Source organism: Alosa pseudoharengus, unplaced genomic scaffold (genome assembly GCF_046254945.1).
Source record: "Alosa pseudoharengus isolate Yale_2024_CS ecotype anadromous, Long Island Sound unplaced genomic scaffold, YU_APseudo_1.1 YU_APseudo_1.1_scf_16, whole genome shotgun sequence".
NCBI classification, from domain to species: Eukaryota; Metazoa; Chordata; class Actinopteri; order Clupeiformes; family Clupeidae; genus Alosa; species Alosa pseudoharengus.
In genome coordinates this window covers 29,882,931-29,901,607 of record NW_027468630.1, presented here as the reverse complement: position 1 = coordinate 29,901,607, position 18,677 = coordinate 29,882,931, and the positions used below count along the sequence as shown (strand labels likewise).

At 39.5% G+C, this 18,677-nt stretch overlaps 1 protein-coding gene across 3 annotated transcripts in view; it reads right to left on the bottom strand.

The window, feature by feature from the left end:
* The window catches only part of phf21aa (PHD finger protein 21Aa), a 45,673-nt gene extending 27,338 nt beyond the window's left edge, over positions 1-18,335 (bottom strand). For 2 of the 3 annotated variants that reach the window (XM_076287652.1, XM_076287654.1), the window contains exons 1-5: positions 18,089-18,335; positions 13,983-14,039; positions 12,466-12,564; positions 10,010-10,042; positions 9,405-9,470 (exon numbers count right to left, since the gene is read on the bottom strand). In XM_076287652.1, coding sequence (XP_076143767.1) covers positions 9,405-9,470; positions 10,010-10,042; positions 12,466-12,564; positions 13,983-14,012 — 228 coding nt within the window. In that variant the 5' untranslated portion in view covers positions 14,013-14,039; positions 18,089-18,335. The remainder of the gene's footprint in view (positions 1-9,404; positions 9,471-10,009; positions 10,043-12,465; positions 12,565-13,982; positions 14,040-18,088) is intronic. The other variant, XM_076287653.1, reaches the window with a different exon arrangement.
* Positions 18,336-18,677: the final 342 nt, after the last annotated feature.

Genomic DNA, 18,677 nt, shown 5'->3' with positions numbered 1-18,677 from the left:
TGTGTGCTGACTGCTGACAGATAGTTTCTCAGCACATGCCCCCAGCAGGACGGACAACACACATGGCTCTCAGATATAAAGAACTAAACAACAGCATGGCTACAGATTGGGTGCAGGCCTTTAGCTGATGATACATGGGGCAACCTTATGAGCAATGTTCCTCATTATTGTGGTTCTAGCATGTTCATTATTGTGGTTCTAGCATGTTCATTATTGTGGTTCTGGCATGTGATGTTGGGCAACAACTTATTTTCTGGAGAACTTTAATTATCAGTAGGCAAATCGTTATGATCATCCAATCAGCATAAAGGAACTGATTATGTGGTTGCTCAGCAACATTGCTCAAAACATTGTCCCATGTATCATCCATCACCTTTAGTATCAAACTTCAACCTGAATTGTATTATTTTGCTACATGCATGAAAACGAACACAACACAGAGTTCACATTAGCTTTGGAAATCAACACATAAGCATGGCGAACCTGACAGCCTCTTCTATGCACGACCACTTCATATCATTGATGGCTATACCACAAACGTCTCGAGAAACGTAGCATAGCTGTCACCAATGTCTAGTTTAATTCACTCACTTACAATAAATCACCTGAAGGAAACTCAGCAGTTCACCTCTTCTCCACACTGGTGTCCTATCGTCTTCCCTGGGCAAAGCTATAGCTTCAGCACAGGCCTTCCCCACCCCCTTCCCTCAACACACACACACATACCACACAGATTACATTCAGGCCAGCAAGTTTTCCAACAACAGGCCAAAAGTCAGCAGGAGGCAAGATCTCCACCAAGTGCTGTTTGAATTATTAAAAGGTAGAACTGCTGCAGCATCCCATACCTAACAGACTCCCCTCTCCACACAGAGGTGAGACAGAACAGTCTTTGCTGAACAATGGATCTTTCAAGAGTTGCTCCTGTTTCCCTCTTCCTGCAGATCACTGTCACCCATTGTATTTCTCTACTCAGGGCTTTTCCCTTACATACGGTTAGGGAGACAGTTGGTAACCTGAATAAAAATGTGCATACTTTCACTTGCACAATCCAACAAAAATAATCAAAATCTATGCAGAACAATTTTGTATGAAATGTTTTGTATGAAGTTAAAATGCTCTGGATTAAAAACCTAAATGCCCTAACCTTAGGCTTCAAACAAAAAGATCTAATATAAAATGGCTTTGAGCTGGTCTTACTAATAGTAATACAAGTACATTAAGTAATGTTACCAAAATATTTACATACACATCAGCAACATACACATCAGAAAAACACATCAGGTGTCTGGGGAGTGTGAATCATACTATACAGATTAGGCTACTGTTCTTTAATAGACTACCCTCACTTTTATTTTAAATTGGACACAAGCTAATTGTTCTGGATGTTAACAGATCAGACTGGGTGAGGTCAACATAAATTAAAACTCAGACTCCCCACAACTGTGTTTTAACACATTTCCAATCTTACACAAAAGGGGGACATCCTAACAGACTTTTTGAGGTAATGTCCTCTTTAAGTGCCAGCTGTGGGTAGAATCATGTATACGGAGAGGGACTGTGGCCACTCATCTTGGTCACAGAAGGGTGATCCTAGTTGTCAGGAGATTAATTAAATGTAGACTTCCCAGAGATTACAGAGGAGGCAGCTGCAGGTGGGGAGGGGTGAAGTGGGCTTCTGTGACTATGTCACCATGTACATAAAAAGGTAATCTGGTCAAGCAGAATCTTTGAGAGGCCTGTTCATCATCATCAACTCACGATATCCTCTGCTTTTATTTACCCCCCACTCTTCATGACACCTCCCTTCCAGGGCGTGCAGATGGCTCCACTTCCAATGGCAGCCTCCTCCCTCCCCCTGGCCACACTGCTCCTGCCCCTCCCCCAGCCGCTCCTGCCTGCCACTCTTGAGTGTCTGGGTTTGGGAGATGGGGCGAGCAGAGGGCCGGGGCGCACCGGCGCAGAAGACTAGAGCTGACATCCTGACACAGAGAGGCACTGGGCCGAACGGAAATACACTTCCCCTTTCTTACACCCTATGAATGGAGATGGCCAAGCCCCATTGACACAACGAAAGGAAAAGCTGAGAGACCAGGTTTAGCAAGATATACTACGTATACATACACAGTGCTATTTTTAAGATTTGCTACAGTGGAGCCTGGATTAAAACGAGCTGGTTTAGTTTGCATGGCTTTATAATCCTTGTCTACAGCAGGTCATCCTGCATCAGTGTTATTGTGGGGAAAGTACCCATTCCCTTTAGATACATGACTCAAAGAACATGACATTGGGAGCCAGATAAGGAGTATGTGAGATAACTCTCTTTTTTGTTATAGGCTTTTACCAAATTGGTTTAGATGCCTGCCCTGATCTTATGATATTTGAGGCATGCACAAGATGTCAACTTCTCAAAAAATTAAATTCAGAAAAGAGAAGTACAATGTCGTCTTTATTTCACAAGGCCGAATGATCCACAAGATCACAGATCCTAGCCCACTGACATTGGTGCCGCTTCTACAGCCTCTGACAGCAGGAGTGTAAACGTGAGAGCACAGGGGATGGGTGCCAACACCAGCCCTATAAGAAAGGGATGCAGGTGTTGGGGTGACTGGGTTGGGGAAGGCACTGTAGAGACCGCAGAGATTTTGGAGACAGACATGGACACAGCACTACCACAGGCACAGGTGGCAACGGTAAACAAATAAAAGGAAAAAAAAAAAAAAACGCAACAAATTTAGGACCGTTCTAAAAAAAAAAATCTGGCCAGCTGCTCCCTGTTCCCTGACTCAGATGTAGCTCTCCCGAGACATCCAGCATGTTACACCTGTTACTATGAAAGAGAGATCACAAAAAACCCTCAATAACCTATCATCATAAGCAGGGATGTAGTGGAGGCTAAACGAAAGTAAACACAGTTTATCCACCACTGAAATTTCAGAAATAGAGTTTACCCACCTCTTCTTAGAGTTTATCCACCTCTCAAAAGAGTTTATTCACTTTTAACATTCAAAAATCACACTGTATTATCCAATATTATTCTATATTCCTATATAATATGTACACTCATCAACAGTCTAGGAACCATATAATACCACTGGTATTGTTATAAACATTGTAGAAAAACCTCCACCACCAGACATGTTCTGAATGCCTTTTCAACTTTATATTAAGTCACATATCAATCTTTTGAACTCCTGCATTGTAAGATTCCTCAGAGTCCTAGATCAACTTGGACAAATGGCTTCTAAAATCATTGAGCAGTTACTGTATGCTTGTTTGTTCTTTCTTAGCACTACAGATATGTCTATAATTGTGAAAATATCCTTTATTTTTTAGTACAAGCACAGCCCTGTGGCTATTGTGTTTTTTGTTTATTGCACCAACTGTATGGTAATTCATGCTGAAACTGGTTTGGAGATTACTGCACATGGCGGTAGTCTTAGCTGCCCAGTCTGCATCAAGTTTTTAAAAGATCAGTGACATCCTGGTGTTTGATGTACTAAATTGCAGAACATCAATTCATTCAAAGCAAGACAGCAGCATTGCAGACAGTGATTTTATATCACGTTTGACAGTGAGAAAATGGAAAAATAGTGTCCCTTACTTACTCAGCTTGGCTGGAGAGTGAAAGCACCCCACTATGAAAACCTGGGTTTCCATCTTAAAACTTTCATTTCCATTGAAAATAGAGCTGACCTCTTCTGCTCCCACAAATTGCACTGCTGCAAATGCCAAAAGTGTCTGCTGATTCATTTAACATTTTAGCAAAGATGTAAGCTTTTCCTCGTTTTACACACCTCGCTCTAAAGTCGCAAATGTTTTCCATTAAACACATTTAAATGTTCTTTGCAACTCCCGGTGAACGCTGTTCAGAATCTGAGGTGGTATTGCCATCTTCATAACTTGTAATCTTGCCTAAAGCATTCACTTCAAATGGATTGCTTGACAATGCTACTGGTTGGCTTTAACCAAACATTAACTAATTCATTTGGGTCTAGCTCTACCCACTCAATGCCTTTATCACGAGCTCACACACACACACATCTTTTCTTGTACAACAGTGCAGACATACGGTCATTTCCAACAGCCATTTCCACTGTCAAAATAGGGCCTTTGATTAATCCAACATAACAAAAGGAAAAAGAAATCCATATGAAATTGGATTTTTCCAAGTCTGTTCTAAGTAGATTCTAGAGCTTCACAGGGAAAGTGTCCATGCAGGTGGGTATATTGATTGACATGTTTTGTTTTTTAGTGGGTGTCTATTAAACTATGAGCAGAGAAAAGCCAAGGTGGTATTAAGCTTCCTGTGGGACTGTTCATATTGGGGGAAAAAATAATTGTAAACTTAAAAATATCTTGCAAGTATCTCCTCACATTGTAAGTCCTTTGGTTATTTGCTGACTTTGCATTAAAATATATTGACAAACGCCTACTATGGCTAGAGATCTCTCTAGCCGTCAAAGGGCACAATTAAAAGACTTAATTAAACCTGCAACCTGAAAATTGTGTATAGTAAATTAAGTTATCTAACTTTAAGGTAATTTAAGGTATTTAAGGCTAAGGAATATGCCAGCTACATCTCATAAACTGGGACCAATCACCAAGTCTTAAACATGCAGATGAAAATGCCTTTTCCAGCAATAGACAAGTGAAAACAGACCTTTAAAAGGCACTATTTCAGCGGGAGATGTCTACTACCCTGCACTCTCCAGACACACTTTTACAAATCCTATATCCCTCTTTGCCTATGACCCTGCTCTCTACTATGAAAGAAACAAGTGCAAAATCACTCCTTTATCCCCATGCCCTTGGAAACACTAGTTATTACTGAGCCACGTTCTATGATGGTTCAGATGAGAAGTCCAGCATCTGAAGAGTTCTTTGATGAGGCAAAAGGGGCTCACTCAAAAGCAAGAACCATTTTAGAGAGAGCAAAAAGTCAAGACCTAACCTCTGATCAAAAAGCACAAATTCAAAATGCAGTGTCACGGCTAATGGTCCAGAGGTAGAGCTTTGAGGAAGCTTACTGAGTTGGGACTTAGAACAAAGATGTTGGCTAAAGAGAGATGCATGGTAAAAGCTATCCCCTACAACTGAGCATGACATCTTATTAAGATAGAAGCTATTGCGCCAACTCATACTTAATGATAGCAACAAACTAGTGAAAGCGTTTTTGGTAGGACTAATGTGTTTTCAAACATCAGGCTTGAGTATTTATCCCTTAAATTCTATGTAAGGCATTGATCTCCATGGAAATGGGGTAATTTGAACATCACACATTAATAGAGAAAACAAACAGGGGAACTAGCACTGCGGGCCAAGGGGGGCAGTGGGGATTCAGGAATAAATGAAGAGTTCAGATGCAAAAGCCTCTAAACGCCACCTCTGTCAAAAATGAGATAATGATGGTGAGCGAATGCTCTCCACACATACAGTAGTATACATTAATCAAATAATTTCACTTAAAAACCTGCTAAATACCACTCTCTTCCTGGTCTGAAATATCAATTTGTAGGCAAAGACCTACAGTATAGGAGTCTGATCAAAAATGCTCATTTAAAAGAAAAGTTGTCAGACAGATTTAAAGGGTTTTGCATCTGATTTCTTCAAATATATAAAGAAGAAAAAATACTCTGACCTTGCCCTGGGGCAGATGACTGAGGTCAGTCAGGTGAGGGCTGGTTGGTCATTGGGTACACAGCAGAACATACATTTGAACAACTACAACATCCTTTTTTTTTTGGACAAAAGCATCTGCCAAATCCCATAACCATAATAGTCCAGTCATTTTAAGCCAAAATAGGGGTCAAGGTTGAACAAATTGCAACACAAGCAAACTTAACTAATTTTGTATCCTCAATATGTCCTGAGTAAGGGAAAAAAAGCCCCGAAGAATCCCAATAGGGGAAAGTTTCGAAAAAGACCCAAATATACCCTATTCATGCGCCTATACAGTATTTTTCTCACGTGAATAGGGGAAAAAAATTAACCTTCACATATCACCATGAAAATTACTGAGTTGATTACTTACATCAAGACAAACAAAAAATGTATTATACGTTTTTTGAAATTGTTTGTTAACATGGGTAAACAGGGCATAATGTAATTATGTATAGCTAATTTGTATAAATATCACAACGGAGCTAATAGTCTAGGCAAAGGTCTGACCCAAAACTAATTGCAACAGAATTTATTTTCACATTTTTATATTTCAATTGGTGATCTTTACACCATAGTAAAAGACCATGAAAATCCAGTTGGTGGAAATATGTTAAAATGAGGGTTGTTTTATGCATTATTCTTCAGCAAATACTGACAAAACTGTAATTAGAATGTTGTAGAATACACATTCTAAAGAATATCTGACCCCATCTAACTTAACATGGAATTTTAGAATCTTGCATTGTTGAGGAACATTCTTTTATTTTCAAAGAGTGAATTCTTTTGGCTTATTTCAGACTGGTTTGTTGCAAAATTGGTGTCTATTTTTACATTGTGGCCCTTTGAATCAATGGAAATGGTTGTTGAATCTTTAAATAGAGCCAAGTGGGTTTTTTGCATGTAAGTGTTCCACAATGTGTAATCTGTACAAACACATAGGCATTATTCAGCCTAGGTGTTTACGTAATCTGATTTAGAGGTCACTGAAACATACAGTATATCACACTAAAGTATCAGTCCATCATTTTGCAAGTCTTATAGTAATTGACCTCTTGCCCAGGGGTGACTGATATAACGCCTGTCCAATCAGAGGGGGCTGTATGATGCCCCTTTACTTTGCACAATCTTTGTCTAAAACAATAATCGGACAGCACAGTATGTTTATGTTAGTGAATGCAGGAAAATTGTGAAGGCAAAGTTGAAGATGGACATGATCATGTCCTAATTTGACAGAAGGGTGCAGATGGGATAACTGCAGTTAGCCTCCAAGTGACTATTGTTGTGACATCTGCCATGCATGGGTCATGGTTTTACCAAAGTCATAAAACAGTCAAAACTATACATATTCTAAAAGTATATGCACTGTACATGAAATATAGCATCAATCAACTTATGTCCCATCTTCCTCCATACCATGCATAACACATACTCCTCTATTCTGTATAGGCAAATCAAGTGAACAGCTGATACATTTTGGCCTGCACTATTAAGGGAAACAAATTAAACACCATAAACCATATATTTTCTATAAGCATATACCCTCCGGAGGAGATATAACACCATTTAAGACATTTCCCATCTTCCTCTATGCCATGCACAATACATTGCCCTCTATTCTGTAAAGGCGAATCTAGTGTAAAGTGGATACATTTTGGCCTATACTGTCCAGGGAAAACAAATTAAACACCATAAACTATATATTTTCTATAAGCATATACCCTCTAGAGGAGATATAACACCATTTAAGACATTTCCCATCTTCCTCTATGCCATGCACAATAAATTGCCCTCTATTCTGTAAAGGCGAATCTAGTGTAAAGTGGATACATTTTGGCCTATACTGTCCAGGGAAAACAAATTAAACAACATAAACCATATATTTTCTATAAGCATATACCCTCTAGATGAGATATAATACCAGTTAAGACATGTATTATCTTCCTCCATGCCTTGGACAATTTGTTTGTCAAATGTTGCAATTTGTTTTGGGTCACTATAGCTATACATAATTACATTATGCCCTGTTTGCCCATGTTAACAAACAATTTCAAAAAACTTATAATACATTTTTTGTTTGTCTTGATGTAAGTAATCAACTCAGTAATTTTCATGGTGATATGTGAAGGTTAATTTTTTTCCCCTATTTGCGTGAGAAAAATACTGTATAGTCGCATGAATAGGGTATATTTAGGTCTTTTTCTAAACTTTCCCCTATTGGGATTCTTCGGGGCTTTTTTTCCCTTACTCAGGACATATTGAGGATACAAAATCAGTTAAGTTTGCTTGTGTTGCAATTTGTTCAACCCTTTCTCCTAAAATGACTGGACTATAACCATAACCATCCTCCCACATACATTTTAAGCAAAATCAAATTGAGCTCTGGGATAAGTGATGCTCAGATCATGCTGAGGGGCCCATATTTGGGGGACTAAATCGTAGTGTTCCTTCCTCAGCAGCCGCCTGGCTGTTAAACCTCCTTGTGGGGCGTGGGGGAGTGAGAAATAAAGGGGAGAGAGGGTCTGGCAGTATCAATTATCACTGCACACAAAGCCTGAGTGAAAAAGCTTCCTGCGTTCATTGCAAACAATATTACATTACATAGCCTGCCTCAGTGGAGGGCCAGACAGCATTTGCCTTCTTAAGACTAATACAACTCACAAAAAGGAACAGAGAGGGGGGGAAATGGCACTTCAATTAAGGTATGACAAAAGCTCCAAGCTCAGCTGAGTCACCACCTCAATTATTCTTCTTTTAGAAGCAAATATAGGTCCTTTTTTCACCTCCTGAAGCGGCAATAAAAGTTGACGTTTTAAAAACCTCCATGGTGGAGTGAACAAAAGGGCTTGGTGAGTGGCCAATCGATAAGTGACAGGTGGGGCCTTTCTTAAGACATCATCCCTATGCATCTACAGGGCAAATTGGACCCAGAGGAGCTGGAGTGTAACGCTCAACAGGCTTCCTTAGCAAGCTGTGTGACTCAATCTTGTCCCAATCAAAGGTCGCTATAAAGCACAACACAGCCTAGGGATTGTCGAAGGACTTACAAATCAAAACTGTTTCTTAAAGGAGCAATGCCATAATAGCCAGTTCTGAGAAATGCATATGAGAAGCAGGTGCAATTAAGCAGACCGCAAATGAGCATTGTTTGTACTGCTGCCATGTCTATTGATTTACAGTTGGTAGTAATTCTCCAAAATTCCATACTAGAAATATTATGAATGATCTGAATAAAGCAACGCTACAAACACACAGTAATAATCACAATAAGCACTAGTCCTTCTTCCCAATTTAAAGTGATCAAAGGCTGAATTTTTGCCTCAGCTGATTACCCCATGAAGGAACCAAGCGACCAACCACAACACGGCTTGTTGCTGGGCCACTGCCACAGGAAATGAGAAACTACTAGTGGTATCAACTGGGTGAAAGGTTATCACATCCACTAATACCCACTATACAACTCCAGATACCGTACAGAAAAAAAAAACATAATATGAGAGGCTTATCAACTAAATGCATAATGAAAACATACCCTGAAAAAATATAGCTTGTAGTTTCCATGCTGCTATATTCATTGAATATGATTGCGATGACATGTTGCACTGTTAAAGCTTTAGACATAATAACAGTATAAGCTCTGATTTTATTATTATGAAACAAGATTCATTCTATCTCCTTTTGATTTGCCAACTCGAAGAAAAAGTTTCGATACCATACATGGAGTATTGGTTCTGGCAGCCTACCTGCTTCTCACTCAGAGCAGTGATCTTGGCTTGGAGCTCATGGAGCTGCTTCTTCAATTCAGCATTCTGCAAAGAAAAGAAGCAACCTTGTAAATGCTGATTTTCCCTCCTACAACCTTTAGCAGAGCAGCTGAAGATAGATGAAGAATGTAGCTATTTATGAAAGAGAGAGTATGTGAAGGAGAACTATACAGAGATTTAAATATATAAAGTGACACTGGCAGGTTATTCCATGACATTGAAGATGCTTGTTATTTAGAAAGAGCACATAACTCCACACGAGTTCTTGTGGGACAGTGAAGTAAGGTTCATTGTGTGCAGCAAGCTGGACTGACTAAAGGAGTGAGTCATCAGTGCTTAGTTAGCACAACTGCCCAGGAGAATTTGAAAACCTCAGGGCAGGGAGTTATGAGAGATCTCTGGCCTTGTTTTATGAGTATATGTTGTAGGGGAGAAAAGTGAGCCAGTCTGTGTTTTTTATTTGGTGGAAAAAGTGGTGAAATGACAAAGAGCAATGATATTTGGGGTGACAATGACAAAGGACAGTGGTTTTCACTTAAGGGGAGAATTAGGAGAAAAACACCACATGAGAAGGTTTGCTCTACCTGTGGATCCTGCTTCATTTGGCCCACAAGTTTCTACAAAGAAAGAAAAGTGTATCATTAATACTACACAACACTTTGGTCAATACCATACGATGTTAGTTGGCCAATATGGGCCCTAGCTCTTTATATTGCATCAGGGGATGATGGAGACAGGCAGGCGAAACAAATCTCTCCTGCAAATAACTCAGAATGAGGTTAAAGGGAGGAAAGCTTGACTCATTTGTGATGCTGTCAGTGGGAGAGCCAGAATGTCCCCACACCACTACAGCTGCTGCTGCTGCTGCTGCTGCTGCTGTCCCCTGTCACTCGAACAGACTCATACACTAGCACAGTAGTCAAACACAGTGGGCGACTGGAGGGCAGAGTGAAAGCTCATTGATTTTGTGCTGCAGTGGAGTGTCTTGTCTAAACATGGGCACTTTAGAAATTCTTGTCGTTTCCATGGTTTCATCTCCTCCATTACAGTGCAGCTTTGTTTGTCTGACTTGATCTGCAAAAAGCTATTGGAGCAGTCTCCTATTTTGAGTGTTGTGAAGTCTACAATCTCGTACCGCTACTTTCTATTGAGAAAAATGAATCTGCCAAGTTAATAAGGCTGATCAGGTCAGTCTTGTTCATGTTACCATGGTTACAAAGCAATCACACATTTGCAGTTTATAAAACCTTTCTACAGGGACAAGGAATACAATAAGTAGGCAGCACAAATAAAGACTGAAAGGTTATGGCTGTGTTCATTTTTTATTAAGTTCATCAAACAATACTCTAGGATAAATTTTGATTCCCAATAAACTGTACCCTACATCTATACTTGATGCAAGCTGATCGTCCAAAACAACAAAACAAATCTTTATAAAAAGGACAGGGAGGAACATATAATGGATAGAGTCTATGTCTGGTTTTATTTCTCATCTTTGCAAAAAATACAAACCTGCTTTATCCATGTTACAGGAGGGATCCATTTCACACATCTAGAATCCCTGTAGCCTATCTTCCATGCACTTCTTACTGTTAGTGCAGTGGCCTCTAGAGGCATCTGGCTGTATTGCAGATAAGAATAGCAGCCCATCCCCCAGGCTCAGCCTCAGGGAGGAAGGTACTCATACAATTAGATGTGACACATTCTGAAAGGCAAGCCTGAAGTGTTTCCGAATGTGGCCAACCGACTGAAAGTTCAGTGACTGTCAGGATGCTTCGTGAAGAGGTACATGTTGTGTGACAAGGGCACATTTATTTCTAACGTTATGTTCTTAGACATGCAGACAATAAGCATTTTTCTTCTGAAATATCCTTCAAGACAGCATGATGCTAAAATATTTTGAAAATGTGGACTCATTTTAAAACAAACATTAAAAAAGTTAGCCTCTATTGTGCAGTAAACCTTAAATCTGGTATTATAAGCATCGTATAGCCCGAGAAGCTTTATTGAGGGATGTGTGGAACTTTCACTGGTTAGCTATTTTCTGACCAGATAAACATTAAAAGAGTCATAGCAATAGACAGCATAAATAATGACTCATTCTAGGTCAGCTTAAAGGCAGTGCTGGTTTCAATATTTCCACTCTGGAAACTATCACCCAACATTCTTACATGCAGGCAGAAAAATAGAAAAGTACAAAAACACTTCTGAATATCCAGTGGAATGTCAATGGTACTGATGGTATAGCAGTTTAGTTGCTGTATCATAAGCATGATAATAGGTATTATTTAAAGATGGTAGCATGCTGTGTTATAAAATTGCAATTCTTATCCAGACCTGAATATTTAAACTTTAGAATTACAACGCATCTTATTCAGCCATATTCTTTTCTATACTATTTTAAAATACTTTTTTTTTTTAAGAAACACCTTTAGTGATTTACATCTAATCAAAGGGGAATGGTGAGTAGATATTAGACACGTTTTGCTAGATAAATACTAGGCAGTATATTTCTGCTTAGACAACAAGACTGGATGGAGTTCTTACACTGCATATGTTTAAAAGTGGTGAAATAAATGAAAAGTTCAGACTTTGGAGTGTATATATAGTTACAAATAAGTGGAGATAATGAAAGACATAGAAAAAGGATACAAATCAGGAGCTTTCTCTACTATGGGGAAATGCTGGTACCAGTTACTGAAAATGATGCCACCCATGTCACTTTTAGAAATTACACATATTTAATAGGAGGCAGAAAACTACTAAACTACTAAAACCTCTACAGTAGGTCAAACACTTGTTAGCATCTGAAATGCCCCACAGTAGTACATCAAACTTCACTTGATCTTACTATACATTATTTCTGAGAATTACTACATTTCTATAAGAGATTGTTAATTACCTCCTCAATCACCCTGTGCATGGGTGATCTGACAATGTCTGATATCCATTTAACACATTTATGCATGTGCAATGTGTGATCATATCCTGAAGTAAATTGTTTATGATGGTTGAAAATGGTTTGGATTGAATGCAATACCTGATGGACCTGTATTTCCACTTTCAGGGCCTCCTGGAGGTTCTGTAATTCCATCATTGATCCCCTCTGTGGACAGCTCAGTCTTGGACAGCTCTTAGCCTGTTAAGTCAGTGAGCAAAAGAGAGAGAGAGAAGGACAATTTATTTCATCTTATTTCTTATTCGATACAGACTAACTTGGTTTTGTGCTCACAGTGACAACTTAAATAATGGTCACTATAAATAAGCCAGAGTGCAGTAGTAAAGGGGAACCTCATATCAATTCAGTGGCATAACATTACTCTCAATATTACTGTAAGAAGGCCAAGGGAGATTTCATCTGTGTGAGCCACACATGCAGCCATTTGCAGTGTGATGATGACTGATGACACAGGCCGCCTCTCCGTGCTTCACCAACCAGACATTCATCCGTCTCAAATCTGAGCTGCTCTGTGTGTGTGTGTGTGCACGGATGTGTGTAGGGGACTGTGTATGATGTATGGCGGCTCAGGCTGCCAATTGTCAGTCCAACCTGGGCCTTCTATGTCAGCACATCTGCTGGGCTACTGCATGCCATTACTGAAGCAACTTCTCTCTGTTGCTTTTAGCTACAGTATATCCCTGGACCACAACAATCTCTCAAGGCACCTTATATGACAAACTTTACTTAAGTTACATTTCTGGTGCAGTATATCCAGATCTGGTCATTTGTGATATGTATTGTGTAATAATAATAATAATAATAATAATAATAATAATAATAAATACATAAATAAATAGTCGTAGTAGTAATAGTAGCAGCAGTAGTAGTATAAGCCAATGACATTAATAAACTACAACATTACCATACATACTGTAATAGTATCAATAATAAATGTGTGAGCATTTATTAGCAAGATCTCAAGACAAAGAAAAGACAGACTCTGTTGCCGTCGGTCCAAAAGCATCATAGACCTACTTTAGTAATGGCACCTTTACTTTCGTCCCAACTTGTATAATCACGCTGACCAATTTGTTTTATATCCCACTCAAAAACAAATGATTACATAGTTAATTCACTTGTGTATTTCCTGTGGCAAGTTTCTAAGTAGTTACTGAAACATATAATTTTCTGTTTCTGTAAAACACTGCTATAAAAGTTAACTATCCTATCTTTGTTTCAGTGTCTTCACAAAACAGGAATGAGTTCTCCCAAGGTATCTGGATAAGCCTTCTCTGACCTATGTTTACGGATGCTAATATAGATTAATCCATTTGACCAGTCACACTTTTGCCTATGATGATCTGTTGACATGGAAAAAAGCTAGCTTTGCACAGAGTGAAATACATTATTTTAAAACATGTTGAAACATGCCACATTTCATAGCAAAATATTACACTGGAGAAGAACATATAAAAAAAAACTTTGCTCGCTGCAATACCCAAGATCAGCAGGATGAAAGCAATTAAAAGGATTACAAGGCTAATGAACTCATTTGATTTTGAGATTAATACCCCAACCATCACCTACCCCCCCTGGGAGGGATGACGGCAGCTTACCTTCACTGTGTCTGCTGTTTTGAACACCATCCAACTTGCAGTGAGGGGGATCTTGGGCTGCAAAACAAGAGCAAAGGGAAGAAGTCAAAATTTCTGTCAGAAGCATCTCCACTCTCTAATGATCCTGCAGAGAGACACCCAGCAGCACTGACAGGTCAGAGTGTGGGCTTGTCTCCCTCACTCACACACAGCAGGAAGGGGGGCAAATTAACGGGCTACTCTTCTCTGCCACTCCCGATGAAGTTGTTGCACTTGTCCACTGGCTCTCACGCTCACTCACTTGCATCACTGGTAAATTTAGCACTAACAGTTTATCTCTGTATCTCCGTCTTTCTGCTTGATACACATTTAGTCTCTCTCTCTACTACACTGACACACTGTTAGTGCCTTTCCATCGTACTCCCTTGGTTTCTTAATTGGCAATCGTTCACTCAGCCTTGCTCTCAGCCCCACAAGCACCCATCTCCCTCTCCCAGCAGAAATGTGAGAGTTCATCCCAGGTCCAAACCAGTCATAACTGAACAGCCTGAGATTATGCTGATGAAACATAAGGGGTTTCCACATAGACGGCTTTCTTTCCCTCTTCAATGTGTTTTTTTCTTCACTCCAAGGCTTCACTCCATCTTAAGGAGCATCCGTCATGCACAACAGACTGAACTGCATGTTCATGCATGTTACAAGTCTGCCACAGTTACATTACACAGACTTATTTGCCATTAACATGTTTTTCTGAAGCTTTGAAATGCAAATTGCTCAAATAAATACAAATCCCAAATTATGACCCATTACTTACATAGCTTGAATTGTTATTCTTGAAAGTAAACACAAAAGGCATCACCAATTCTGTGATGAAAGTGGCTTAAAGTACACACATAAGGTATACTCCATTCCAGATCGTTCATTTAAGGGAGACTAACGGACTAACACAAAACCTGATTGCATTCACTTCTGGTGTTATGAGAACAGAATAGCAGAAGCAATGTACAGAGCATCTGCCAACATTGGTGGAAGGCAAAAAACAAATAACAATACTAAACTGTCTTTGCCGTCCAAGTTAAGGCAATTAATAAACAGTGAAAACTGTGAGAGGAAGCCGGCGAATAGAGGCAGTGTTACAGCCGCCGAGTCGTCCCATTGATTTCCGGCCAAGGCCTAGTGCCAAGAGGACAATAATAACATTGGGGCCATTACACAGACTCACCACCTGGCTACATCAACTGGTATCCATTCTCTCACACACACACATACAGTCACACCTTTTTTATGTCCTCTTCTCTCTCCCTCTCTCCTGGCTAGAGTGCAAACTGACTGGCTGACTAGCACAAACATACATGGGCTGTAGCTACTTCTATGTCCCACTCTATCTGGTACGTGCATTTAAGCAAAGTCATAGATAATGAAAGACAATCGAGTTGGATGAATAATTGGCATGACAACATAAAATGTGCATTTCACCGTTCTCAGTAGGCATTCCTTTCTGAGGAGGATGGGGAAGCGGTCCAACACTTTGATGCTGATGTAGTATAGTAGTATAGTTCACCAATCACCTTTTTCAGGGAGGGCCATCCACCTCCATGTCACACATTGTGAAAGAGGTTATGTATAAGTGTGACAGGCGTTCCAATGACTTTCTCTCTTCACCACTATCTAGTCACCCCTGTCTCATCGTACCTTTATACAGATGATCCCACTCTCAAAAGAGGCACACAACCAATCTCTCAATATCGCTATTCTGTCAAGAGGCATTTTGGTGCCCTTAAGACAGACATACATAATAAAACAACAAAGCTGTTGCAAGATGTGGACAATAGGAAATAATGCACCATGTGCATTTCTATCAAGTACTTAGAGACCATATGGAATGCAATGAGGATAACATGCCCTTAAATCAAACATGCAAATATCATGCTGACTTGGAGTGATATTGATGACATCTAAAAATGACCATTTCAAAACAAAGTGAAACTAAATAAAGTGATACACAATTACGTATTACCACTGTAGACCTTTTGCATTCATGTTAGTCAGTGACAACTGGATCTGAACCACACAGGTCTATTACATTATATTCCTGAATACATTTTCCTCCCAGTTTTTGAATATTCAACAGTGCCATTTGCAAATGTGGGTTTCCATTTCCAAACACATCAAATCCATAAAACTACTAAACCTCAGTGGACATAGGCAAATGCTAGAGAGTAACAATCAACAGAGGTCATTAGGATAGAGGTAAACGGGGCAATCAGCTGTGATTGTATTTGTTTAGGATGACAAAAAATAGAGAACTCTCTCATACTTTTAAAGCAGCCACGGATGAAGAACAAGGACTTTAAAACATAAAAGACTTATAAGCTATTATACTGATATGTGGGCCTTCTGCAAAGTAACAATACTTAATTGGTCTGTCATTTTTATTACAGCACTGCTTCTTCATTCTAAAATTACAACAGAACAAAGAAATTGCTGTAATAGCATAGCAAGGTCATAAGTAGTGAGTAAGATGGGGAGAACACTTTCTGTCTGAAGACTGTGTCTGAGTGAAGGCCACTCCACTGCTTGAGACAGATCCAACAGCAATCATATTTCTGTCCAGATTTAAGATCATATAAGTTACTATAATTCACTTGTGATGTTCAATAATTACAGTTTGTGACTGATTAAAGTACTTTCAACTTTAAAGATGTCTTACAAAACATACAATAGTCTGTGAAATAGGCCTACACAATGTGATATACAGTAGGCCTATAAGATCTAGCCTACTGTATGGGTATTCAGACAATAAAGAAACTACATGGAGTTGGCTTGTGTTTTTGCGCCACAAATAAATGGACCATACTCGCAGAACACTATAGGCTATCTAGCAGTAAAACAAATAGGCCTATCTCTATTTCAAATGTGAGGTTCACGCTTGGCATCAGGCTAACAATCGACAATCCAAAGTAGCCTTGGCTGAAATACAGGTAGGCTAGAGGTAGGTCTACTCCATCCATGCCCCGCCACTCCACCAGTCTCTTAATTTCTCCATGCAGAAAATGTGAAAGAAAAACGTTGGTTATAGGACCATTTGACATTAACTAGAGGCATACATCTTGAATGGTATGCATAACGACCATAAACAATCTACAATTTCTGGTCCATGAAAAAAATGTAGCGATTAAAAAGTGAACGGACATTTCTGACTCTCGCAGGCTAAACGTCATCAAACGCTTCGGAAGTCATCAACGTGCCACCAGTAGGCCTATTAATATAATGCAAACAGGAAGATACAGCATAGATATCCACAGCACCTCCTGTCACTTACCCCAAGAAATCTAGCCTACTCTCAGCGCGTAGGCCTAAACTCGACTCGGTTATCCTCCGAGCGTGCAGGCACTCAGGTAACTGTTTTCACAATAAATTAGAACAAGTCGATTTGGAACATGCCATGAGTTACTTAGCGTTCGTAGCCTACTCGACACGATAAAGTTCGTCCATTATCATTTACCTAGCCTAAGTTGCCCTCTTTCCTCTTACTACACGTCTATCAACAAATAAAAGAATCGCCTCAGTACCATTTCACTGGCCCGTGTGGCACCATAGCTATAAATTAACTTTGAGCCAAAACGTCATATTCATTATGTAGGCTACAAAGAGTTCATTTCCAAATACTGGCTAAAATACACTTTAGTGGCCAGTAGCCTACTCGTGAGCAAGTGATCTGGAGCATAGGCATGCAAATGACTACATGGCAATATGTGGAATTTCTGATTTTGTTGTATCATAATGCCACAAATACAGTTCATAACACAAGACTGTCACGTTTCTTTTATGCATAATATCACGTCTAAGTCAAACGTGCCTATTGTATAACAGAATCAGCAGCAACTTCGATTCTGCCCCTTTTATGCACTACGCTCGCTACTATCCAATAGCTGTGCAGTTGCAAGATATTGCTCAACTCCTAGAATAAGGTAAATGAACAAAACCCCTATCCTTGCCCACTATCGAGTTGAATTCCAATACGCAATTTCAAATAACTACACAAATGGTTGTCGAAGCAATGGAAGTTTCGTAATGGAGGACATAAAAGTTCACATAATAATAAAAAGATCCCAAGGTGCACTTACCCTCCTCTGTTTTACTCACTTGAGCAGCAGTCAAACCCTGCTCTCCTCACACAAATTATTTAAATAAATATTTACAAACAGCCCGGTATTTCGCAACCGAATTTCGTCCTAAACATGTAGGCCTATTTAAGCTGCATATGTCCAAATACACGTCATGGCGCACGACAACGATATAACAAATGGATTTTTAAAATGTCTAAAAAGAGAGAAACTGAGATACAAAACAAGAACTCTTCTTCAATCTCATTCACCCCCCAACCATAGCACACTAAATATCAATGCGCACAGGAAGGCAGAAAGAATGGGACAGGAAAAAAATGGAACGCGAAGCTTAAAATATATCATACCACCATATAATTCATTTGTCAAAATAAAAACTATCATAAAGAGGATGGTTGTGTAGCGAGAGAGTTGCTGAAATGCAAGGAAAATATGATTGAAAAGGCGAGCTATTTCGTGTGACGGTGCGGCGAATTTATTTCACTTTGCCTAAGGAACGGGGGTACTACGCCTCCATTGCCTAGGGAAAAAACCCGGATGTAAACTCGGTGAAACTCATGGCGTGAAGTAACTCAATGCAAGTTGGACC